This window comes from Leguminivora glycinivorella, chromosome 1, assembly GCF_023078275.1.
Source record: "Leguminivora glycinivorella isolate SPB_JAAS2020 chromosome 1, LegGlyc_1.1, whole genome shotgun sequence".
NCBI lineage: Eukaryota > Metazoa > Arthropoda > Insecta > Lepidoptera > Tortricidae > Leguminivora > Leguminivora glycinivorella.
The window spans coordinates 24,344,349-24,372,249 of record NC_062971.1 but is presented as its reverse complement, the minus strand read 5'-3'; the positions used below and the strand labels follow the sequence as shown (position 1 = coordinate 24,372,249).

The following is a 27,901-nucleotide window of genomic DNA, read 5'->3' as shown; positions in this document are numbered from 1 at the left end:
GGTAGATATTAGATGTTAGGTATATTTTCTGTGTCATTGTAAATAAAATGCCAACTTGTTGAAGTATTGTTTCATTGAACGCATCACCAAGATTCCATCACAGATAAGAAAGAACAACAAGAATGAACGCTTATAAATATAGTAATTGATTAATATTTTTTTATTTATACAATAAAATAGTTAATGTAGGCTGGCAATGCTGGGATCGCTCAGTGGATCTCTTCGCCCAAGAGTGACAGTTGCTTGAGGAACTGCGAGGCGTTGGGGAGTGTCGTTGCGCCGTAAATGATCTTCCGGGCGGTTCCACTCGTAGCTTGTTGCTGGAAGTATAACACTAGTTAGGGGTTTTCAAATGAGATATCATCATCATAACTGTGATAGGACACCACTTAATCTTTCACAATCAGTACAAAATATTCAAATATTCATTACCTACTACGAATCATTTCGAGTTTTGGCGTCAATTTAACACGTTCACTATCCAGTGCCCCCACATATTGGTCCCGGAAAGTCTTACCTACCTTACCGATTCAGAGCGAGACAGTAAGTGTTAAATTTCAAATTAACCTCCGATATTTCGAGTGCCGTCTGTGTTGTCTCCGTGGTCTTAGATAAGAATGACTCAGTGTTTTAAATATGACGAACACAACAGCGTCGGTGGGAGACGGGCTGCGCGTGCGCGGGGGTCCAGCCACGTCAGCTCTCAGTAGTTAGTCCTGCCTTACACAATATCTCACATAAGAAGGCTGTCATTACCTTAGCGAAGTCCAGCAGATTATGGTACTCGATGTAGTTGCCGCCGCCGACGACGAACACGACGGCGTCCGTGGGCGGCGGGCTGCGCGCGCTGCGGGCGCGGGCGGCGGCGTCGGTGCGCGCGGCGCGCGGGTCCAGCCACGTCAGCTCCGGGCTGTCCGCGCTGCTGAGTGCGCTCTCCACGCATCGGCTCACTGGCAGCTTCTGTTGCACAAAATGAGACGGAACACTTGTTAAGAGATTGTCTGCCGTGATAAAACCAAATAAGGAGTAGAAACTGACCACCTATACAGTCGTGATATCGGAACACGCCTCTTAGAGTGCGTGTTGAGATTTGTGAAAGCTTTGACAGCTCCGATATGTTTGTTGGCGACTGTAGGTACCAGTGGCGGAGCGTGGATACAACTCGATTCCCAACGGGTTCCCTAAAATTCTCTAGAATCTGTAGAAGCCCATACAAAACAGATGCCAAAAACCCCTCCGGCTTTACCAACGAAAATTTTCACGCCCCGCCACTGGTAGGTACTAAAAATGAAATATGTTTTGGTAAACGCGATATCTACATTTTAACATAACGTGACCGGTTCCTGTGGTAGCCAGAATGAACTCTATTTATACATCAGGAGAATTCGTTTTTATTATAGAAAGGCCATTTATTAAACGCTGACTAGTTACTGGCACTTTACGCTACTACGAAATAACTGTAATAAATAAGTAAAGTACTGTAATTTATCATTTTCATGAGTGTTAGATCTGATGGATAGATACGAGTACCTATAGTATGAATTTTCTGAGATGAACTTTTCGGTTTTGCCCTAATCTGTTAAACAAAGGCCTTTGTTTCTATTATTCGCGGCGGTTAGCTCCCGTTTCCACAGCACGTGCTAAAGTCTCAGTGTAGTTAAGAGGATACGATACCGAAGCACGAATTCAAATTTGAGATTTTTAGGTCTTTATCGCCGTCGCGCTGACGGGGGTGGAACCCACAGAGAGGCCCTGTGTGCGTGCGCGCGGCGCACGCACACACCCGCGTCCGCCGCCGGCGCAAGTACTTACTCGCGCTCAAGCGCTCCCTATATTTGTCTAGTTTCGGACTTCTGATGCATAATGTTTTGGACTCCGTGAAGATATTAAGTGTACTGATTTGACTAAAATGCAAATTTGTAATGTTTTAAGGAATGGTAGAAACAATTCCTTATCTTATACATAATGTGATTATCTTAAAAGATGATTTCTTTTAAGATAGTCACATTGTTAGCGAAATAAAGTTATTCGGTATGTAAAAAGCTAAAACCTTTTCGATTTCAAAGAGAAGCCATATTATAGGAGTAGGTACGTACAATCAACCAATTAATCTGAATCCTAGGTCATAGGCCAATCTAGACCCTTTCACAGTAAAAGTAAAACTGACTTCTGTAGCAAATAAAGGACGGTGTCAATACGACAGGGTTCTAGAGTGGCCTAGGATTCTACATAATTGGTTGACAGTATCTACCTACCAAAAATGTATGTGAATCTTATTCTTTTTTTTGCACATGTTTGCAGAATTCTAACAAAAAATCTGCCAAACAAAATCTTATTGCATATGAAGCATAAGGACCTTTTTCAGATGGAAAGCTACATATGCATCTTATATTTCTAATTTTCTAGGGTTGTGTATACATATTACCTACCTAGCATTAGAAATACAAGGCTTAGCACAGAACAAGACCAACCATAAAAATGCTTAACTAATTTGCCAGCTAAATTTAAACCTAGGTATCGGTACTTAAACGTATAGATACTTTTGATATTTTTAATATTTAAAACTTATTTATACTTACGTACATATCAGCATTTCTGTTACCATAGAATTAAAACGTATATAACACTCATTTCATCTACCAACTAAGGGCATCTGTAATCTACATACAAATAAGGCCCGGTTAAAAGTCTCGAAATGTTATGTACATTTTATAATTAGATAAGTGTAAATTGGTCAAAAAATTGGGTCCATGTGCAATTGTGCATTAAGTGGGTGCACTTTTCCCAAATTGCTGCATGTATGAAATAAGGCCCATCAGTAACTTAACAAAAAATAAGGTATTTACATACCGAATTAAGCCGATTCAAACCTGGATAAATCCATTCTGCTACAAGGTTAATATATATTTTTTATATATTCAATCTTAAAGCAGAATGGATTTAAGTACCCAAGTTTGAAACTAAGCGACACAATTGATAGTATGTATCTAGGAGATATTTTCTTTACAAAATCGTATTATTCAAGAGCGCTATGATAAACGCACGTCGAAATAAAGTAAAATTGACAGTATTTACCGATGAGATTGTGCTCTGTGTGTAATGGTAAACATTAATAATATGAAAAGTAATTGTTTCAGTCAGAGCATCTTCACTCGTCAATTTCGTCTTACTCTTTAGTTGTGAAACATGGGTGACAAAGGACGGTCGCCGGAAGGAAAAGAATAAAAATATACGGATACCTATATATATTATAATATTTATCCAGTAGGACAGCAGGTTACTTCAAAGTACTTTAATTAACTACCTAATTTTAATGTTGTCTTCGGTTCCCGTCGTCGTTCGTCGTTCGTCGAATCCCGGTAAGGGTATTTATTTGTGTGATGAGCACAGATATTTGTTCCTGAGTATGTATTTATCTATTTAAGTATGGTTTTGTATTTACCTATGGGATATGGGTTAAATTGTGGCGTAGGCGAAAGGCTGGCAACCTGTTACTGCAATGTCACAGTTTCGTTTTCTTTCAACCCCTTATTTGCCAAGGGTGGCACTGAAGCTTTAGTAGTTTCATGTGTTCTGCCTACCCCTTTATGGAATACAGGCGTGATTGTATGTATGTATGTTATCTATTTAAGTATGTATTATTTATTTATTTATTAGTAAAAACATGTTTACATGGCATTACAGTAAAACCAATGCGTCACGAAACTTAGATAACAAAAAAGAAAAAAAAAAACAGTAAGTAAGAACAAGAAAAAAAAAACAAACAATAAAGTTTAAAACTAAACAATTTATTTGGGCGATGACGTAACAGCGTGGCTCCGTTGCGTCGTTTGCCCCGGTGTAGGATTCGGCAAGTTGCCCCGGAATCGCCGAAAAACCACACCTTTCGGCCAGAAGTCTGCGCTCGCGATGGTGTCCTGCGCTATATCGTCGCCTAGCACCCATAGTACAAGCCTTGCTTAGTTTGGGGCTAAGTTGATCTGTGTAAGGTGTCCCCAATATTTATTTAATTACTTACCATAATCATAATGTAATAAAATGTGCATTTTTTCGTGGTTACCAACATGCATACCAACCATAAAAATGCTTAACTAATTTGCCAGCTAAATTTAAACCTAGGCTATTTAAACGTATAGATACTTTATATACTTTTATTATTTAGATCTTATTTATACTTTTCGGCAAAGCATTTTTGTTACCGCAGAATTAAAACGTTGGAAATACTCATTTCATCTACCTACTAAGGGCATATGTAATGTCAATGCAAACAAGGCCCGGCTATTAAGTTTCGAAATGTTATGTACATTTTATAACTTGATAAGTGTAAATGGTTCAAAAATTTCGTGCAGTAAGTAAAAAAGTAAAAAGTAAGTATTATTAAACAGAAAAACTATGGGTCTGATTTGATGCAGGTATGAAATAAGGCCCATGCCGCCCATGTGTCCACATGTTCACAACCTTCGATACCCAAGAAGTAGCGTTGCGGAAATAGAGATGGATCGGATATAATCTTCAAAGATGAGCTATCAACAGCGCCAGTATTTGAGTGGTGGCCTCAGAGTGGAAGGCGACCCCGCAAACGCCCAGTACTTATGATACACAATACACATAAACACAATACATTATAATATATATTGCCCCGTAGGACAGCAGGCTACCCCACACTACTTTAATTAAGTACCTAATTTTGTCCCTTTAAACTTAATATGAAATAAAGTCTGCATATCTTGACCACATTGACCTTGACGCACTGTTTGTTAAGACTTGAACCCCTCTAATTTAGAGTACCATATCCTAAATGCATAGTCCTGAATAAATGTGTTTTAGAGGACAGACCGTAGTATAAATACTTATCACAAAAATTGATGATTGAATTCATGAACACAATGTTTACACAAAGTTATAAAACTTAAGAAGCGAGCGATGGGCCTTATTTAGAGAAGTAACTATTTAGGGCATTTTTTGATTCTATGTCTGCGAAGAAAATATACAAAACGGCATGATTGATAAAACTTAGAAGAAATATAAGCACTGGGCCTTATTAAGGGCAGGTACTGGTACCAACCTGAACAAACTATGTATTACTAAATAAGGCCCATCGTTTTTTTAAATGTAAATAAGTACATATAATATGACTAATATAACTACTTACCTAATTGGTGTTCGGCAGAATAGTAATAAATAAACAATGATGAACGAATACCAAATTTTCGGCAAAATGGCTGAAAAGACCGAATACCAAATAGTTGTCTAATATTCGTGGAATCTATCGTAAAATACAGCATAACTTTATAATTGTTACTAGTAAACCAATGACGAGAAAAGTTATGCATGTATAAAATAAACCTATACCTGTATGCAATTGTTACGTACCTATACTTATAAAAATATGGACTTAGTATTTCCACAGAATATATAATACAGATTCAAACTTTCACGATTTTTACACATATTTAAAATTGCAAACGGGACTTAATCGCGTATTTACTATGTTTTAAACACTAACCTCCGACGTTTCAAGGACGGCATTGTCCCCGTGGTCTCGGAGCAGACTGGTCTTTTTTGGACCACCAATTTTAAATATGAACATATAATAGTACGTATTTCTAACTAAAAAGTTCTTCAAACACGGTATGTCGATATTTCGACGTAGTATATCGATAACTTTTCACATCACTAGATTATCGACATTAGATGTCGAGTATTTCCCATCACTTTATTTCAGTGTACGTATATAAAAACTTAGCCCCGCCCCTAAATTTGGTGCGATAGGGACAACTGCAGCTCAGGCGCGAAATCCCGCGTAAAAACTGCAAAAATCGAGGTTCCGCTCTCGACTGTTTCCTCCTCCAAAACTTAACCAATCGTTACGAAATTTGGAAATCAGAATGACAAGGAAATTATCTGTGTCGGACCGTTTCGTTTTTTGGATAATTGATCTCAGTTTTGAATACCACGCCTTTCTTTCTGGCAAATTCAATTAAGCCGTTTTGGCCAACTTTGAGAGGCTCTAATTCCTTTTAAAACAAAAATATCAAAAAAAGCAAAACGGTCCGACACAGATATTGATAATAAAAGTCTGTGTTGAAAAAACCATTGATCTAGCTTCAAAAACCAGAGAGGAAACAGGCGAGAGCGTTTGTATGGAGAAATGAGGGGTATCGTAGCGTCTTAAAAAGTAACTATCATGATAGCAATAAGGTTCAAATTTATTAAACAGTTTGCAGTGTGCAGGTAACTTTTTTTGAAGATGACAAAACGTGTTATCTCCGAAAGGGCTTTTTATGGATTTGAACCTTATTGCTATCATGATAGTTGCTTTTTAACTACACTGAGACTATAGCACGTGCCGTTTAAACGGGAGCTAACCGCCGCGAATAATAGAAACAAAGGCCTTTGTTTAACAGATTAGGGCAAAAGCGAAAAGTTCATCTCGGAAAATTCATACTATACATCAAATCTATATTGTTGCTTTACTTCGATGCTCATATGTTTTTGTATTTTCATTTTTTTCCCCACACTAATTGTTAATATACTTAGTAATAGTAATAATTAAAATTAAGTACCCTTCGAGCAATTCTGCTTTATTCCATTAGTGGAAACTGTTTTGGCTCATGTATTAGTCATGTAACCTATATTCTGTAAAATTGTAAGCTGTTTGTTTCCCAATAAGGATAATAAAATAAAATAAAATAAAATTTCTTACATGTTTTTTAACAACCAAATTCTTGACGCCCTCCATTACGAAAGATGATCCTTGGGAAACCAACTTTGAAAACATAGATACTGTTTTTGTGCCTCCACCTTCGTATTGGCCAGACATTTTCGTGAAGCCCCTGAAAGTGTATTATTTTCATTAGTTAATGTGTAAGCTGCATAGAATGGCTTTAAATGTTGTAATGCATAAAGCAAGATCATTAACACCCTTTTTCACAGGCCTAGAAGTAGAGTTCAAAATACGTACTAAGCAGGGTGGTTCTAATCATCATGCAATAATTATTTTTGACTTTGACTGTCACAGTATATTCGTAGTAACTCGCGACTTGGAATGAGCCTCACAGATGCGAAAACGATAACCTAGACCAAATCTTGACGCTCTAGAATTAATGGAATAGGTATGAAGAAGAACGACCAGTCTGGCCTAACGCGTAGTGACCCTGCCTGCTATGCCGCGGTCCCGGGTTCGAATCCCGGTAAGGGCATTTATTTGTGTGATAAGCACAGATATTTGTTCCTGAGTCATGGATGTTTTCTATGTATATAAGTATTTGTATATTATATATATCGTTGTCTGAGTACCTGCAACACAAGCCTTCTCAAGCTTACCGTGGGACTCAGTAAATCTGTGTAAGAATGTCCTATAATATTTATATTTATTTATTCAATATGTATACTCCGACAAAGATACTCACTTCCATCGCCGCATGTAAGAAATAGGATTAACATCACAATTGGCAGCCACCAACGCAGATTCTAGTTTCTTATAATCGTCTTCGGGTATTTGCGAAGTGCACAGGTAATAAATAATGAAGAGCCGCATCTTGTCCTCGGGCGTGCCGGCGCTGGGGTCCGCGATGAGGTCGATGACCGCCTTGCTTTCTACGCCGCTGCTTTTGCTCATTATCTTCTCTTCGAGTTCGAAAAAAGAGTCCAATCGTCTTGACTTTATTGCGTTTAGGATAGCTGTAAAAAAAAGTTTTATATAAAGTATTTTTCCAGTTCCAAAAAAAAATATACACGTTAAACTTTCGTGAGACATATTCAAATAATTAATGAATCTACGGTTGTACTCACGTCATTATATCGCTATTGCTGCGACATGTTTCGGGCCAATTTGGAGGCCCCTCTTCAGGCATATAGGAGTTCACGCGACGGCTAAACTCCGTGGACTATCAGTAGCGTGGCATAGCGTGGAGCAATAGCGATATAATAACGTGAGTACAACCGTAGATTTATTAATAAAAAAAATTTAACTCAATAGAATTCAATATCATGAGTTCAGTATCAATGGCTTCGAATGTAGTAAGGGGTTAAACTATAGGACAAAACCAATACGGGAATCAGAAAACCATGAAAAGAGCATTATGGTTAGCATGGTGGAAGGAGGACGCGGTAGTAGATACCCACCCACCCGCTGATTGATGTAGACATTGACTCTAAGTGGCGGAACCATCGAATTCTTAACCACTTAAGTTATATAAAACGCTATCGATAAGGTTTAGCACCGTTTGGTAGCCAAAATTTTGTAACCGGCTACAAACCGGGAATCTTGATTCACATTTTGTAGCCGGTTACGTATTGAGCTAGAGTAGTACCGTTTGGTAACTAAATTTTCTAACTGGCTACAGAACGGGAATACAAAATTCCCTGTTTGTAGCTGGTTACGTATCGGGACTGTTACTGATTGGAGTTTCTACCAAATCGAAGCTAGGACGGTGTATATAGGTACGGACAGAGCGAAACTATAAGGGTCAACCATAGTTGACTACGGAACCCTAAAAATTACTCAATGTCAGCATTATTCGAATAAATCATGTATTCATGGCGGCAAAACACATGCCATTTTGTAACCAGTTACAATACGGAATATTTTTTCCCGTTTGGAAGCTGGTTACCAACCATGGCTACGAATCGGTAATTATTTAGTCTCATTTTGTAACCAGTTACAACACAGGATTCCTTTTCCCATTTCGAAGCCGGTTACCAAACGTGGTTACAAATGGCTAATGGGAGAGCCCTAATTAGAGGCCAGTTACGAATTGGGATTTTTTTCTCGTTTCGAAGCTGGTTACCAATTGTTGCCGACAAGTAACGATCGCCGCTCGGGGTAAGGGCGCGCGGGGCGGGATGACCCCACCAAACAGAGATCCGATTGCGAATCACACCGACCGGACGTTAATTTGCTTTTTAGGGTTCCGTAGTCAACTTATAGTTTCGCCATGTCTGTCTGTCCGTCCGTCCGTCCGCGGATAATATCAGTAACCGTTAGCACTAGAAAGCTGAAATTTGGTACCAATATGTTTATCAATCACGCCAACAAAGTGCAAAAATAAAAAATGGAAAAAATGTTTTATTAGGGTACTCCCCCTACATGTAAAGTGGGGGCTGATATTTTTTTCATTCCAACCCCAACGTGTGATATATTGTTGGATAGGTATTTAAAAATGAATAAGGGTTTACTAAGATCGTTTTTTGATAATATTAATATTTTCGGAAATAATCGCTCCTAAAGGAAAAAAAGTGCGTCCCCCCCCCTCTAACTTTTGAATCATATGTTTAAAAAATATGAAGAAAATCACAAAAGTAGAACTTTATAAAGACTTTCTAGAAAAATTGTTTTGAACTTGATAGGTTCAGTAGTTTTTGAGAAAAATACGGAAAACTACGGAACCCTACACTGAGCGTGGCCCGACACGCTCTTGGCCGGTTTTTTAATTGTCTTTTTTGCTAATTCTCTATAAATGTACTTACTATTTTGATGTGTACTTTAAATAAACAGTATAGTGCATAATTTGGCCATTCTTATTGAAGAGAACCACTCTAAACCTTGGCAAAGTGGTCCTTCGAGCCGGAACACGAATTTTTAGTTACGAAATGGTACTAAAGGATCGATACCTGTGGCGATGGTGGTGTGCATGTCGATGAGCCGTTTCTTCTCCATGAGCTGGGGCAGCGAGTTGACAGCGCTGGTGAGCCGCTGCGTGTTGTCGCTCACCATGCTGAGCGCCAGGTCGCTATCTGCGTCCAGGCCCATTGAGCTCTTCAGCTTCTTCACTTCCGCTTCAGAATTTCTGAAAAACCATTGTACAGTTTGTTAGACGCGCACCTGGCTCACTACACAACGTCATGACTACGTCATCGAGATACGTCACAGCGTCGCATCATCAACACTGCATCACGCCTGCGTATGCGCCGCACGTCACCATGATGTCACCCCGCGCCCGCGCATCGCATCTTCGATATTGGGCAATTGGTCCAACTGTGTTAATAAAACGGAAGTGCAAGCTCACTCTGAGCCTTTTTGACACCTAACATCGGGTCTTAGGACAACTCGTTAGATTAAGTTATAAATGTAATCTTTAATATTTTAATTAAATCTCTTATATCCGACGCAATCTTGTAATTTATCTCCTCCACTGCTGCCTCCCTATATAATTGGCGCAGTCGTGAGTCGAGTCGATTCGGTACGCGAAATCTAGCATCGATATCCCGTCCAGAGCACGAATCTACGTGTATATCGACTCTACCTCTACAAAGAACCGAGCAGCACAGACGAGGAGATCTATCTACAGTTGGCGCTTGAATACCTCTAGAGAAGAAGGAAACGTGAAATGTGGTGGTGAGTACACATAGGGTTTGGTTGCATTCCTGTGTATTTCCCCTTTTCCGAAATTCTTCGTCCATCTTCCGCCTTTTCTAGAGATAGAGATTTCAGTGCATCGAGCACATTGATTTATTTATGAACTTAGATAGTAGGCTTCGGCGCATCGAGCGTATTGATTTATTTAGGAATTTAGATAGGATTATAGAAGAAGACGAAATGGCAAACAATGATTTTAATGACATTTTTAAAGCCCTTAAGGTTGTTCCAGAATTTGATGGAAATCCTAATGTTTTAGTTAGATTTATAAATATATGCGATCAGATAATTGCTAGGTATGTGAGAGCAGAGGCTGGAAATGAATTAAATAATTTGTCAGTCTTAAATGGGCTATTAAATAAAATCACAGGTTCCGCAGCGAGAACCCTAACAAATAACGGAATTCCCAGCACCTGGGCAGGGATTAGAGATTCCTTAATAAATAACTTTTCCGATCGCAGAGATGAAACAGCACTATATACAGATTTATCTATGATGACGCAAGGTAGGGACACACCACAGGTGTTTTACGAGAAATGTCAGCACATGCTTTGTACGATAGTGACTTATGTCCAATTGCACGAAAATATAGAAACCACTATAACAGCAAAAAGAGATTTGTACAAAAAGCTCACATTAGAAACATACCTGAGAGGTCTAGCTGAACCTCTTGGATCTCGATTGAGATGCATGAAACCCGACTCTATGGAACAAGCCCTCGAATTTGCACAAAAAGAACTTAACGTCATTTATTTACAAAATAAAAATAAAAACTACGAAATTGCGCAGAAATCTTACCCTACTAACAAAAAACACAGCTTTTCACCGAATGCTAATACTTATCCAATTAACTATAATCAGCCGCAGTATCAAAATCAGCAGCAGCAGCAGCAGCAGCATCAACCTAATAATAACACCTATCAATTTAGACCTTCCACTAATAATACTAACCCACAGCAAGCTGGCCCGTCTAGGACCCAGCAAATGCTCCGAGCGTTACCTCGCTCAAATATGTCTACAGGATTTAGGATTCCGCAGAGAACACAAGTTCAGCAGCAAAATAATACTCAACCAATGAGCGGTGTAAGCCACCCCGTAGCTCGCACTCTAGCCCCAACTAGAAACAACTGGAATCAACCCTCTCGTAATAACAATACAGCCGAGACGAACATGCACGAATTACAATCTTACTATGACTACGACTATGACAATAACTATGAGTGTCAACCCCCAGAACAATTTTTGCCATCGGCAGGAAATTTTGAAATAGAACAACCGCAGGAATTTGACCCCCATTCCGATAGTATAAATGACTCGTTTTTTTGCCAGGATCTTGTGAAAAACTCACCAAGATAGAAATTAATATTCAAAATCAACAACAGTTACCTTACATACAGATACGGAACCCTCCTCTTAAAATACTGATCGATACGGGCGCAAATAAAAGTTTCCTCAGCCCCAAAGCCGTCAAACAATTTTACGCTCAATACTCATTACAATACGATCCATTTATTGTTACCAACGTACATGCTTCAACTATCCACAAACACTCAGTAACAATACCTTCTTTCCCGGAACTTAACAATGGCGAACCATTGAAGTTATTTGTGTACAAATTTCATGATTATTTTGATGGTCTTATTGGATCCGATTTACTTGATTTGTGGCAAGCTGATATAAGCTACAGAACCCGTCAGTTGATAACACCATTGTCTACCAACCCTATACATATGTATACATCCGGAAATGTCAATTTACTCGAAACAATAATACCGGCTAATTCGTCACAATTAATTGAAGTACCAGTAAACATAACAAATGGTGATATATTCGTGGAACAACAGGTACATTGCAATTGCATCGTAAGTAATTGCATAAGTACTGCAAACAATAACATAAGTACAGTCGAAATTTGCAATAATTTCTCACGCGATATGATATTCACGCTAACTCAGCCGATTAGCGTTGAGTTATTCAATTCGGAGACTGAGTGCTACCGTAGCGGTGACTCACAACAATTCTCACGTGTCGATCACGTACTCTCCCGATTACGCACAGATCATTTAAATACAGAAGAGACAGCTAATTTAAAACGACTTTGCACTAAATATGCCGACGTTTTTTATGTTGAAGATGAACCACTCACGTTTACTAATCAGATAAAGCACCGAATAAAAACAACCGATGAAATACCTATTTATGCGAAGACATATAGATACCCACAAATCCATAGGCAGGAAGTTAAATCTCAAATTGCAAAAATGTTAGAACAGGGAATAATTCGACCATCGACATCAGCCTGGAGTGCACCTATCTGGGTCGTTCCGAAAAAAACAGACGCTTCTGGTAAAATTAAATGGAGATTAGTTGTGGATTTTCGGAAACTAAACGCCAAAACTATAGACGACAAATATCCTATCCCCAACATAAACGATATATTGGACAAATTGGGTAAATGCCAGTACTTTTCAACTTTAGATTTAGCCAGTGGGTTTTACCAAGTAGAGATGCACCCTGAAGACATCCACAAAACCGGTTTTAATGTAGAAAACGGGCACTATGAATTTCTTAGAATGCCAATGGGAACAAAAAACGCTCCATCAACATTCCAGCGCGTAATGGACAATGTTCTACAAGGCCTACAAAATTCCATATGTCTAGTTTACCTGGACGACATTTTAGTCTTTTCCACTTCCCTCCAAGAGCATATTAACAATCTAGAAAAAATATTTCAAAGATTACGCGAATCTAATTTCAAAATTCAAATGGATAAATCCGAATTTATGAAACAGGAAACCCCTTATCTAGGACACATCATTACCCCCAACGGTGTTAAACCGAACCCTGACAAAATCTCAGCAATTGAAAAATACCCCTTACCACAAACAACGAAACAAATTAAACAGTTTCTAGGTTTACTTGGCTATTACAGGAAATTCATACCAGATTTCGCTCGCATAACGAAACCCTTGACACAATGCTTGAAGAAAGGTGTAGGTATAAATATTAATCAGGAATACATAGAGTGCTTTGAAAAATGTAAAACTTTACTCATGAACGATCCTATTTTGATATACCCGGATTTTTCAAAGGAATTTATTCTTAGAAGTGATGCTTCTAACGTTGCGATTGGTGCCGTATTATCTCAGGGACCTTTAGGTTCGGATAAACCTATTTCATATGTATCACGCACATTAAATAGTAGCGAACAAAATTATAGCACAATCGAACGGGAATTGTTAGCAATAGTATATGCAACCCGCTATTTTCGCCCATATCTATTTGGCCGTAAGTTCAAAATAGTAACAGATCACAAACCTTTGCAATGGATGATGAATCTGAAAGAACCGAATGCAAGAATAACCCGATGGAGTTTACAACTCTCAGAATATGATTTTACCGTAATATATAAAAAAGGCAAGTCAAATACAAACGCGGACGCCTTATCACGTATAGAGATACATAATGAAGTTAGCTCCGTTATACCAAATTCACCCGAAATAGCTAATGTCCATGAACTAGGAAGCAGATCAACTGAGACAAACCACACAAGTGATGAGAGCCCCATCTTAGAAATTCCAATTTCCGATGAACCACTAAATAAATTTACGAAGCAAATAGTCATCCGTATTCTTGACCGTAAACCACGTATATCCGATACTGTGACAAAACCATTTGAGACACATTCAAGAACATATATCGAAACCTATGAAGGAAATTTAGAACAAGAATTAGTCACCTCAATTAAAAAACATGTAAACCCCAAACACCGCACCGCAATATTAGTCCAACCTTTAGGAAAAATGTACGCTATAGTCCCTATAATTCAAAAAACTTTTAAAAATTCATCCATGAAATTAATATTAGTAAAATCAGAAATCGAAAACATTAACAGTTACGAAAGACAACAAGAAATTATCCGGAACTACCACGAAGGTAAAACAAATCACCGTGGTATAAATGAGTCATACTTAGCATTATCACATAAATACTTCTGGCCGAAAATGCGCGAGAGTATTTCCAAGTACATAAATGAGTGTATTGTTTGCGGACAAGCAAAATACGAACGTAATCCAATTCATCCACAATTCCAGGTAGTGCCACCTGCAAGCAAACCTTTCGAAATCATTCACGCTGACACTTTAACTGTTGAAAATATTAAATATTTGACAATTATAGACTCTTTTACCAAATATGCCCAAGCATATCGATTACCAGACGGTACTGCACCCAGTATAGTTAAAGCTCTATTAAACTATTGTACGCACCATGGCTTACCTTTGACTTTAATAACAGACCAAGGCACCGAGTTCTCAAACCAGTTACTAGCCGAATTCTTAAGAGTTCACAAAGTAAACCACCATAAAATCGCAGCTAACGCACCAAACGAAAACGGATTAATAGAAAAATTCCACTCGACTATACTAGAACATTTAAGAATATTGAAGTTAAAAAACCGGGACCAACATTCTAAACATTTAATTCCGTACGCTTTGCTAGCATACAACAGTTCAATACACAGTTTAACAAAATGTAGGCCCTTTGATTTAATTACTGGACATTTTGACCCAAGAGACCCGATAGACATAGACACAACGGAACTGCTGATACAAAACTACATCAACGACCACCGAAACAAAATGAAAACTGTATACGATCTTGTACATGACACTTCCTTAACCCAGAGAGAATCTAACATGGAGAGATTAAACAAAAATAGAGACCCGATAATAGAATACTCCCCCGACCAAGAAATATATATACGAAATCCGGCAGCGGATAGACAAAAGTTAGCCCCTAGATATACTCACGACAAGGTCACAGAAAACTTACCTGTTCATATATACACTTCAAAAAAGCGAGGCCTTGTCCCAAAGTCCCGATTAAAAAAAGTACGTAAATCTCAATTGTTACAGGCCCCTGTTACTGACGTGGACATGCATCAACCTGGCCCTAGCTCAAGAGATCCGACTTGAAAGCTACGATAATGGACCCGGACTAGTACCATTCAAAATGGGACCCACTAAAGTTGTATCCCATTTTCACACATTTTTACAAAATATCAATCTCGACAATTTTCGCGACAACATTGACTTAATTAGAGCCCAACTCACTAATGCAAGTAACTCCTTAACAAATAATACTTTTAATTTATTTAAATTTCACATAAAATATTTGTATGCTAAGCTTGAAAAGGCTTCGGCGCAGTTGAGTACTTTTTCTAGCAAAAGGGTTCGTCGAGGGCTCATCAATCCATTAGGTTCAGTTATAAAAAGTATAAGTGGCAATTTAGATTATAATGATGCCATAAAGTATGATCATGCTATTAAAATGCTCAAAAGTAACGAAGGAAAAATATCTAAAAACTTTAATGAGCACATAAGCTTATGTAAAAATTGGATCCTCGAACAAAAGAAAATCTTATCTACGTTATCTAGTAATCATCAGATTCTAAATAACGAACTACTAAATTTGAAAAACAGTACCATTAAATCATTCAAATCACTACACTTAACGCAATTGTTCAGCATTATTAATGAAAATGTCAACGACTTGTATTTAGAGTTATTACGTATAGAAAACATACTAGCTTTTAGTAGACTAGGTAACGTGCACCACTCGATTTTAAGTATTAATGCACTTAAAGAAATGATTAAAACATTACACGAAATCTATGATAAAAATCATATTTTAGATTTAGATATAAGAGAATATTATAATTTTATTGATGAAATGAGTTAGTCGTTGTCCTAAAAGTACCAATTATTTATCAAGGCTCATTCGATTTGTATAAGTTATGTCCTTTGCCAAATAAAAACGGGCGAATCCTTATCCCTCCATATCCTTTCATAGCAACCAACTCTGTAGAATATGTGTACACGGAGGCAGAATGCCCTAAATCCGGCGATTGGTATATCTGCGAACAAAAGCTCAGCCATCAAATACGCACTGAACAAGACTGCATCCAGAAACTTATTCACTCTCAGGAGATAGATGAAACGTGTGTAACCACGCCTATCTCTCTGACAAAGGAGGCTCTGCTAGAGCTGGACGATCAACATTACGCCGTAACTTTTCCGCTTCCCACCAAAGTTAAAACCAGCTGTCAACAAGAACAACACCTTATATTAAAAGGAAGCTACATCGCGACCATACCACAACATTGCTCTATAAGGTCTCCACATTTCACCATAATAAATATAAACAACAAGATCCGTGGGCAACCACTAAAAATAATGTCAATACCTCTGGAGAGTAAACAAGATGATTTCAACACTGTCCTGAAAATGAGCTCCATAAACTTGGGAAACCTCGATATTATTGAACAGAAGCTATCTATGGAGAAACCGATCGAAATTAACGAAACCTTATCCCCAAGTTTCTATCATACTACAATACCATTATACCTCATCTTACTACTCGGAGCAAGCGCAATAGCTTTTATAGTTTATAGAAGATATCGAGCTACCAAAAAGGTGAACATAAATAAAGAACTACAGAAAGCCGCAACATTTGCACTAAACCTAGCAAATAGTTGCTCTACTTAGAGGGGAGGTGTTAGACGCGCACCTGGCTCACTACACAACGTCATGACTACGTCATCGAGATACGTCACAGCGTCGCATCATCAACACTGCATCACGCCTGCGTATGCGCCGCACGTCACCATGATGTCACCCCGCGCCCGCGCATCGCATCTTCGATATTGGGCAATTGGTCCAACTGTGTTAATAAAACGGAAGTGCAAGCTCACTCTGAGCCTTTTTGACACCTAACATCGGGTCTTAGGACAACTCGTTAGATTAAGTTATAAATGTAATCTTTAATATTTTAATTAAATCTCTTATATCCGACGCAATCTTGTAATTTATCTCCTCCACTGCTGCCTCCCTATATAATTAGTTTGTGAAGCCTTTTCCGTCACTAAGAAAAGCGGCTAAAAACAATAGACGCTAATGTAGTTCATCCCATAGAAAATTTTAACTTCGCACTTTTTTCTAGTTAACTCTGATTTTGCAATGACATATTGTACCTATGACTTTCACACAGAAGGCTTGTACTGATAAAGGTAATTATGTAATCACGCAACCTATTTTACAGCATATGAGGTCAAAAAATTAACTTTGAAATCATTATTAAGAATGTTTTTTTTTTTATATATATAATAGTATGCTGTATAATATACATAATCATTTATGGTTATTTAGTAGGTATTCCATTTCCCGTCATTGCGATATTTCCTGCACCTATTAAGCTCTTATAGATCTCTATTTGGCACAAAGGTTAGCTGGTAGAGAATGCCTTCTGGCATTAAGTTCGCCTTTTGTACATTTTTTACTGTGCAATAAAGTTTAAATAAATAAATAAATTATGGAAAATAATAACATAGTAACTTACCTATATTTATCTAAATCTTCCTGTATAGCCTCTGCAACTGTTGGAAAAGGACTCCCTTTATGCTCTGTCCAAAGAGGGTCCTTCGAGTCTAAATCACATACGCGAACCTTGGTCTTTTGGCCTGGCACTGCTGAAGTTTCTGGTACGGCGGCTCTAGAACAATACTCATGTAAAGATATTGATGTAGGTATGTAGGACATATAAGAACTGGATGCCGGAAGTATTTTCCATAATGGTGCTATATGAATATAACAAAAAAAAAACCATTTATTTCAAGTAACAAGGACTCATAAATGTACATAATAATTTCATTACATATTTACAACACACAATATAAATTTTGAATCTACATTTAAACAGTTTTACTTTCTTGTACTGTAGTTGTTGTAATACCCCTTGTACAGTTGTTTGTTATCTCTTAAATAAATAAAAATATAAATATATATTTTGTTTTACTGGAATTTTCCAAAAAAAGAGTATTTTATAAGAGAACTTTTCAACCCCATCTTGACGGTTATGTCTAACTGTATGTGTATATAATTAAATTTCCTTACAACTTGAACCTTCCAGTTAAAATCATAAGATAAGCATTTCATCTGATAGTCATTTATCAAAACTTGTTATTAATACACATGAACCGGTAGTCAATCACAGGGAGTCAAGGATTGACTTACCTGCATTTTAATGTATGTACGGTCAGCCAAGAAAGTGGTTTTCCACTTTTCGACTCTATTTGAAACATATAAGGTCGAAAAGTGGTAAACCACTTTTTTGGCTGGCTGTACGGTCAACCAATTTGAATCCTAGGCCACTAGAACCCTGTCTTATTTAAACCATGTTCTATTTGCCATAAAAATTCACATTGACGTTTACTGTGCAAAGGTTCTACAGTGGCCTAGGATTCAAATTGGTTGAATGTATATGAATAAATGAAACGAAACAGGAACCTACCTGTTCAATGACAAATCCAAAACATCATGTGCCAGAGCCTGGTAGGTCCACGTGTGATGCAGTGGTGTAGCCATATCAATATTTCTATCCAACAGAATAAGCATAGGCCTGGTAAAACTGAACTGCCCTGTGTTGCCATGGAACAAATTGTTCCTGGCATCCCATAGATTCTCTCTCAACTTTTTGTCTAATTTTGTTGCTACCATTTCAGCTGCATTGCCTTTGCTACTTCTTATTATAGGCACATTACCTGAAATATCGGAAAAGTAAAATAGGCATTATTTTATTAATAGATTAATGGTGTAGTAGAATAACAATTCATAAATGCTTTATAGACCTGGCGGTTCAGGACAACTTGCGCTCTCGAGTCTATATTTTAAGTCGCGCTAGATGTATAAAATCGCGCGCGAGAAGGCAAGCTATGCTAGCCTGCCTGAATTAGCTAAAAGCTATTTACTTACGCCTATGTGAGAAAGGGACAAAGCACTCTTTAATTAATTAGTTTATCAAAAGGGGGTAAGTCTTTATGCTTAACATGGTTAGGATTGTTGTCACTATGTATAGCCTGACAAGTTTTTATTTGAAGGATTTCACAGCATTTCGATAACAATGTTCTAAAATCGGTTGTTGACATATCCGGTACTGACAGTTTATATTGCGGTTCTCTTTTATTGATTAATTGGTTTCGATTTAGTTTTATGTTTTATATTTAAGGTGTCTGTAGCTCTGCCGTGAAAAATATTTATAGAAATAAGGAGACCGTTCCATAATTCGGTGTATTGGCTTAAGCTGTGATGCCGTGTAAATTATTTGAAATAAATGTTTAAATGTTTAAATAATTGCCACTAGTACAAAACAGGTCCCACGCAAAAAGAAAATAAATTCGATTAAGGCACAAGATTCATGGATTTTAGGAGTCCTAAAACCTTTCTACAAATATTAACGCGAAACCAGTACACGCTGTCCCTATTACATATGACATCAGCACATTATTGCCATATGAAAGCAGTTTGTAGACACTCTTTCAGGGTCAAATAAAATCTTGTCAGGCTTTAAGAATAGGGAGAACTGGGGGAAGACTATTTTTTTTTGTGATCTGTTATTTTTAAAATTTATTGTTGTGTTGAGATCAAATTTTGAAAAGTCCATATTTGACATGTAAAAATACTAAGAAAATGATTCATACATACCTGAAGTAACAAAGACAGAGAATAAACTTTCCACAATGTTATCCATAATAGCCTCCATTTCAGTATCTTTAGTGTCACCCTTATTAATAGCTGGAACAAAAAAAAAATGTATACAAATTTTTATGACGTATTCTGACTCAATTTTTTATCAGCACTCGGAGTTGCGCCTATAGTATTATTGGACTATAGTATGTCAGGTTTGATTGGTTTGTTTTTGAATTGTAATCTGAGGCCTACTAATTGCACCACAACAGTGTTAGTGACAACAAACACAAAGAATGATCCAAGCAATATTTACCATAATAAGATAATGAATCTGATTGCTGGTGCTTCATAATAAACAAGTCTTCTTCTAAGCAAATGAAGTTCAAATACTGGTCAAAAACTTTATGTATATGCATGACAGAGTTAGACTGGATGGCTGACGCTGCAAGGTCCTCCAGTTTCTGCCTTGTTATGGGTGATATAAAGTTCAAGTGGTACTGGTCGTAGATCCCATTGTCCAAGTCTTGGCTTATGCGGCCAAGATTCTCTTCTGAAGGAGCACAGAAGTAGACTGCGGGGACTTCTGGAATGTTGTCTCTGTCGGAATGCAGCTGACTGGAATTAGTAAATTAATTTGGTAACAAATGATGATTGTCTAAGATGGATATTACTTACCAGAACTGAATTGGAGGTGCTACAGTCAAGTAAAATGTTTAGATACGAACCTCTTACTGCATATATCATAATTACAGCCTTATGCCTGTGTCTATGTGTCTTGTACTTATTCAAATAAAGAAAGCTTATGTTTTCAGACTTTCACTTTGGTTTTAAATACCTGAGCATGAGCACAAAGTCAGAATTTACAAGTGCAGCAAGAATATGAAGTTATATGTCACAGTTATAATATTTTAGAAATCATAAAGTTAAAATACACATCACAATATAACAAGTAGTTCTATGTTATTTGGTTGTTTTTGATTAGTCACATAGGATCTTAATAGTCAACTTTAATGGATGATAAAAACCGAATGAAATGTACTTACACGTGAAGAGTGACACCTAATTCCCTTAACTCCTTGATAGATATTAGTGGAGAAATAATGTCTTGTCCAATTCTGTCGTACACCAGCACTTTCCACGTCGGTTCAGTCGCCACGCCCTTTGTTAGCGGCTGATTTAGGTTCAGCATCTGCTTTAAGGCATCTGGAAAATTATACGTGAGTAATTTCCAACTCATTCTCTGTTAACATGAAGTTAAATAGTAAATTATACTTACTGAGTTGGCGTTCTCTTAAGGTTGTCATTTTAAATTAAATATCTTTCCATCAATTGGAGATAAAACTTGGGAGTTATCTCACATGTGGAAAAGTCCAAATACTTAAAATATCAAAATAATTTAACACAAAAAAGATTGTGTTAGTACTCTGACTACACGGTCTATTCTATACACGAAATCTCAATATGTCAAATTTAACGTCAAGTTGACGTTTTAACACGTAGTCATCAATTTCGTTCAGAAATCGCTAGTTTTCGTATTTTCTTAAGCTGTTCAAACATGTCATTAGAAAAAAGGTTAGAAGTGACGAGTTAAAAACTCACCCTATGAAATTTTAAAAATCAGCGGAAATCATTTGTTCAAAATACGTCGAATTTTCGACTGACAAATTTAATATGGTGATTTTCGAAAAGTAGGCATAATAGTCTGCCCTTCCCTCACGTCCGTCACTAGAAAAAAGCTAACAAACGACCGCAACGTATACGTAAGTGAGAGCGACAAAAGTATAACTCTTTCTCGCTCCCAATTACAGGATAGTAATAATTGGATGACCTTGTACGGTCATGCCATGTGTTTTCACTTATCATGCTCAATAAGTGCACCTTATCGCATTTTAAGCTCTTAGAGCATAAAAGTACAATCCAAACCTCAACAGCCAAACAGTTAAAACATATTGCACAATTTTACTGAGCAATAAAATTGTGTAGATGTGTCATTGTTACATTATTTTATTTTTTCTACAATTTACTAGAATTCAGTATTCTATGTCATTTAGTAAATACTATAAAATAGAATAGGTAGAATATCGTCAAAAATGCTCCGAAACGTTTGACTTGGTAGAAAACCAAGCGTCTGAAGCTCTGATCCACGGTGTTTTCAGTCAAAGGAAATAGTATGTCTGATGTACTTCGGATATGTTAAGGAAACTCAACGATAGAGGGCGTGAAAAACAAGAGCGTATACCCATCTTAAAGGCCGGCAACGCACCTCTAACACCTCTGGTGTTTCGGGTGTCCATGGGCGGCGGTGATCGCTTACCATCAGGCGACCTGTCTGCTCGTTTGCCTCCTATCCCATAAAAAAATAAAAAATATATATGCCGTAGTGCAAGTTGTTTTCTAGATGTCGCTGTAACCCCCCACAAACTAGCGAACGACATTCTATGGTTAATTATTATGTAATTAAATTATAAATTTTAATATTCCCATCTTTTGTGACAAATAAGTATAAGTATTTTTTGATGTCCTTTTAGTAAGGCGGCGGAATTGAAAAAAGTCGTCTAGTTTTGAAGTTGATGTGACTGGAGAGTATACTGCTGACAAGTGGTATCGTTGTGATCGGTAGACTTTACTGAGTACGAAATAATGACTTGATCAATGATCAAGGATACACATTGGTTTCTTTTGCTGAAAATTCCCTTTTTTATGAGAAATGTTATGAATTTCATGGCATTTTCCGATAGAGACTAAAATTAACTTTCAAATAAGGCCACATAGTCATACTGATACATAGTCATACCCTTAATATTATATAAGTAAAAGTATGACTATGTGGCCTACTGATACATAGTCATACCCTTAATATTATATAAGTAAAAGTATGACTATGTGGCCTTATTTGAAAGTTAATTTTAGTCTCTATCGGAAAAAGCCATAAAATTCATAACATTTCTCATAAAAAAGGCAACTTTTAGCAAAAGAAACCAACGTGTATCCTTGATAAAATTACAAAAAAATTTAACACAATAAAATCAACAAATAAAGGAAAAAATAACTTAAAACTAAACTTAAACCCTAGTTTTTTCTCCCCTGACCCTCTGTGTAGCTTTTAGGCCAGAGAAAAACCCATATGTCACCTTTACCTCCCCTTTTAAACTCGTCTAGGGTATCAAACCTAGGAAACCAGTCAAATTGCATACCCACTTTTTTCCTTTGTAACCACCACAGACTGGCGATTATTGATTTTAAAAAAATAATTGACATTGTTTTTTAAAGTACTTTAATTGTGCTTTCAAATGATATCAATATTGATAGGTTACGATGAATAAGATTAGAGGTATATCTGCTTGAAACGAATTTTGCGCGAGGTGTAATTTGGTAGACGCCGAATGTATGGGAACGCGTGTCAAGCGGTACTCCCCGCCTACAGGTATGTGGTTGTAGTTTGCTCATTTATTATCCGATCGTAGAAATTCAAAAAGCAACAGATAGCTTAATAATGTAGTTAAATGATTTATATAACATATTTTTTAGCTAAGTGGCCGTTTTCATTGCCTTTTTGAGTCACAAAAATCAAAAAAGAGAGTAAAAAAAACGTATTTTTTGCATTATTGTTAATTAAAAAATAACTAACAAAACTATACTTTTCACATATAATAAATCTTAATCAGCATGTTATACGCTTTCAATCGACACCTCATTTTTCAAAATTGGATAAGGGGTTCTAGACAAATTGGCAAAAAAATTAAACCCGGGACCGCGATCTTTGTGACGTCATAGTTAACCCCCCCACAGTCTGAGAAAGTGACAAGTCATTATTTCGTACTCAGTAAAGTGTACCGATCACAACGATACCACTTGTCAGCAGTATACTCTCCAGTCACATCAACTTTTCCCGAGACCCTCTCGCCGCTCTACTATTTAGTGTTCTTTACATATCCCGCACCTTTTTTTGGTCTTCTCTGTTTGGCCTAAAGGTTGACTGGTAGAGAATGCCATGTAGCATTAAGTTCGCCTTTTGTAACTGTATATTTTTACTGTGCAATAAAGTTTAAATAAATAAATAAAAAATAAATAAATGTCCAAATTTTTCGCTAGATGTCGCTGTACCACCTGCAAACTAGCGAACGACATTCTATGGTTAATTATATAATTATTATTATTGTAAATTTTAATGTTGCCGTTTTTTGTGACAAATAAGTCCGTGTAGAAATAGTTATTTATGTGACTGGTTGGTGAATGATTAAATCAAACATATTTAAAAATCCCGCCATAAATATTTGGCGCTGCAGTTTAAAGGGTCCACTATGCTTTATGTGCTATAAGGAACCTTTAGGAATGGAAAAATATTCTTAATTCAAAATATAGGCTTACAATAAGCATTTTTAAATGGGCGTAAGTCCGTCACTTTTTATTGTTAATTTGTGCAATATAGTTTAAATAAATAAATAAATCTGCGCAAAAATAACGAACTTATTTTCCAAAATACCTAAATTAACAACATAATTTAAAAAATAAATTACATATAATTAACCATATCTGGGCGACCGAGCTTCGCTCGGTTCTGTTTCGTATCCTTGCCCTGTGTCGCCATCTACTTCGAAAATAAATAGTACCTACATCGATCGATCGAAAGAACTCTCAGTCTTAACAACACAACTACTCCACACGAGATGGCGCGCGTTTCGTCACAAAAGCTCAGTGTATTTTTCTATTCGTGTTAGCCTTGACCTGTGTCGCCATCTAGTCTTTGAAATAAATAATACTTACATCGGCCGAAAGAATTCTGTCTCAACAATACAACTACTCCACACGAGATGGCGCGCGAAGAAAAACGCGTGAAAACTCGAAAATTCGCGTTTTCCGGGACCTAAGGATAAGTTAAATCGATTTTTCACCCACGAAAACCCCCACATAACAAATTTCAGCGAAATCGTTAGAGCGGTTTCCGAGATCGTCGGTATAGATAAATAAATATACAAGAATTGCTCGTTTAATAGTAGGCTTGTGTCGTTCACGAACTATGAACTGTTAGGAATAAAATCCCATCAATGACCGAAATGAACTGAATCTTTCCGTGGTCTGAGAATCGGTCTTTGCTCATTTAGTTCAGTATAGGATCGGCGAGCGCTTAAACAAAGGATACTATAGACTAGACAGCCAAATAATAATACCACTACCGAACGAGATGGTCACATACAAATTATAATAAGAGTGACAGAGAGCAAAATGTTATTTTTTGTCTTTGTCATAGTTTCACTTTTCCGCCGCTGCCACAAACGAGTTTGTGGCAAACAATAAGGACGTGACTTGTCAAGCTTATTATCCGCCCAAATTATGTAGGTTGTTTATGGTAAACTGTCAGCCATTTTTAAAGTGATTCTTAAATTCGCTCCATTATTCTATATCTGTCCCTTACGGGTGTACGCTTGCGTCAAGTCTATGGTATCCTTCGTCTGAGGGCGAGCGCGAATGGTTTGGATCGAGAACGAATGTGTGACTGCGTCGACCGAAAGCGAGAGCTATTTAGCAGAGCAACAAAAAAAGTCAAGTTTTCATATTAAACTTCGGTTACTTACAACCTTTCGGCCCGGAATGTTACTATCTGTGGACTATTCATATCATTTTGACACTATTCGGTCCCATTCGTTCTGATCTTTCCGACCGCAGTGGTCGCTGGTCTGGCTGAACTAAATGAGCAAAAGACCTAAAAGAGCGAACTAGTTCGTTGGGGCGATTGAACGAGATCGGATCGCTCCGATCAACGAACGAAACGGCACAAGCCTATTTAATAGTATAAGATAGAACGTCGTTAGCAACATGTAACGAAAAATGTGGACATCAAAATATACCTATACATTTTACGACGCCAAGTCGTTAGCTAGTTTGCAGTGGTAATAGTGACATCTAGCGACAAATTGCACTACGGTATATTTGTACGCGTCAGTTTGCGTTACATTGTTTTCGCCCTAGAGGGAATGTTAGATAGATCGTTAACTTTCCTAAACATATCCTAAGTACGTCGGATTTACATTTCCTTTGACTGAAAACACCGTGATTCTATGGTTAAAATTATATGTAATTAAATAAAATTGTGAATGACTATTGTCCCAGAGCTGTAAGAATCTCTTTTTGACACATGACAGCGTCCACAAAACGTAAACTCGCGCAACCTAATGAAATTTTAAATAATATTTAAATAAATCAAGTAAGAGTATATTACGATACAAGTGCGTAAAAAAGGAAGTTCGAAACGAGTGGCGATAAATTAAAACACGACCGAAGGGAGTGTTTTAAATCGACACGAGTTACGAATTTCCTTTTCGCACGTGTATCGTACGACGTTTTTCAGTACAGATGAGCCTCCGAAGTTTCGACCTGGCATATAATGAACCACTTCTCGCACTAGTGCGTAAAAAAAACAACATCTGTACTGAAATAGTTATTTGTTATACAAGGGGGCAAAGTTGTATTTTAACGCCGAGTGTGGAATTGAAAAACGAGCAAGTGAAAGGATTCTATAGTTGAACCACGAGCGAAGCGAGTGGTTCGAGAATAGAATCCTGAACTTGCGAGTTTTTTAACACACGAGAAGTAAAATACATTTGCACCCGAGTGTAACACAAAACTTTTCCCTTCACTATAGCGAGGAAACTACAACGCAAAAAATGCGTTTAATCACTGCTTCCAGTAGTTCCACAGGTGGTAAATCATCTTTATTACTAGATTCACCTACTTTTATCAATTTTAAAGCAGTTAATTTGACTTTATTCAAGGTCAAATTACTTTACCCACTAGTGGATAAAATGCGGTTTTACCCGCTGGTATTAAAGGACAAAACACGTGTTTCCGAGCTAGTGAGGGGAAAACAATATATCGCTTACTTTAAACATAATCTAACACATGTTACATCGGATCTTCTCACTAACGAGTGAGTATTTTACGATATTAATTTATAACGCAGGAGTTACTTATTATGCCATTTATCATTCATTTTTAGGGTTCCGTAGCCAAAATGGCAAAAACGGAACCCTTATAGTTTCGTCATGTCCGTCTGTCCGTCTGTCCGTCTGTCCGTCTGTCCGTCTGTCACAGCCGATTTACTCGGAAACTATAAGTACTACAGTGATGAAATTTGATGGGAATATGTGTTGTATGAACCGCTACAAAATTATGACACTAAATAGTAAAAAAAAGAATTGGGGGTGGGGCCCCCCATACATGTAACTGAGGGATGAAAATTTTTTTTTTCGATGTACATACCCGTGTGGGGTATCAATGGAAAGGTCTTTTAAAATGATATAAAGTTTTCTAAAAACATTTTTCTTAAAGTGAACGGTTTTTGAGATATCAGCTCTCAAAGTCGTAAAAAGTATGTCCCCCCCCTCTATTTTTATAACTACGGGGTATAAAATTCTAAAAAAAATAGAGGTGATGCATGCTAATTAACTCTTTCAACGATTTTTGGTTTGATCAAAGTATCTCTTATAGTTTTTGAGATAGGTTGATTTAACTGTAATTTTGGCAGGTGTATAAATTGACATAATAAGTTTATTATATTTGCTGCTACGGAACCCTTTGTGCGCGAGCCCGACTCGCACTTGGCCGGTTTTTATTTTTGAACTAGTGCTGTGTTAGAGTCTGTCATTTCGATTCAAATGACTTTCAAATCTTTCAATAAGTTGATAGAAATCGTATATTTGTTTAAGCACCTCCTAGTACCGTTGTGGCACATCTCGGACACTGGCGATGAAATATATGAAAGAGGCGCGTTCCTAGCACACATTCTAAGTTCGTGTAGGTGAACGCGTAACAAGCTTGTATGAGTGAGATATGACAGGTCGATCGTTCGCGTTTTTGACAGGCGGTAACTGTCAGGTAACCGAGAGGGGGTGGGTGGCACTTTCAGCGGGGAGCGGGAGTGGCCATACTGTACGATAGTACTCTTTATTATACTGTGGTTGTGGCCTAATCGATTCAACCAATTCGAAATTAATCGCTAGATTTGGCAAACGATACGTCT

The 27,901-nt window shown here is 37.3% G+C and overlaps 1 protein-coding gene across 1 annotated transcript; it reads right to left on the bottom strand.

Moving 5' to 3' along the window:
* Positions 1-55: 55 nt before the first annotated feature.
* Positions 56-21,324, bottom strand: LOC125233597 (protein sly1 homolog). Its single transcript, XM_048139660.1, has 11 exons — positions 21,161-21,324; positions 20,928-21,087; positions 20,198-20,499; positions 19,900-19,989; positions 18,710-18,959; positions 17,759-17,911; positions 9,616-9,791; positions 7,413-7,683; positions 6,707-6,836; positions 757-960; positions 56-320 (listed from the first exon to the last, which is right to left on the bottom strand). Exons 1-11 carry the CDS (start codon positions 21,186-21,188, stop codon positions 210-212), a joined length of 1,875 nt encoding a protein of 624 aa, XP_047995617.1. The 5' UTR covers positions 21,189-21,324; the 3' UTR covers positions 56-209.
* Between the last annotated feature and the right edge of the window lie 6,577 nt (positions 21,325-27,901).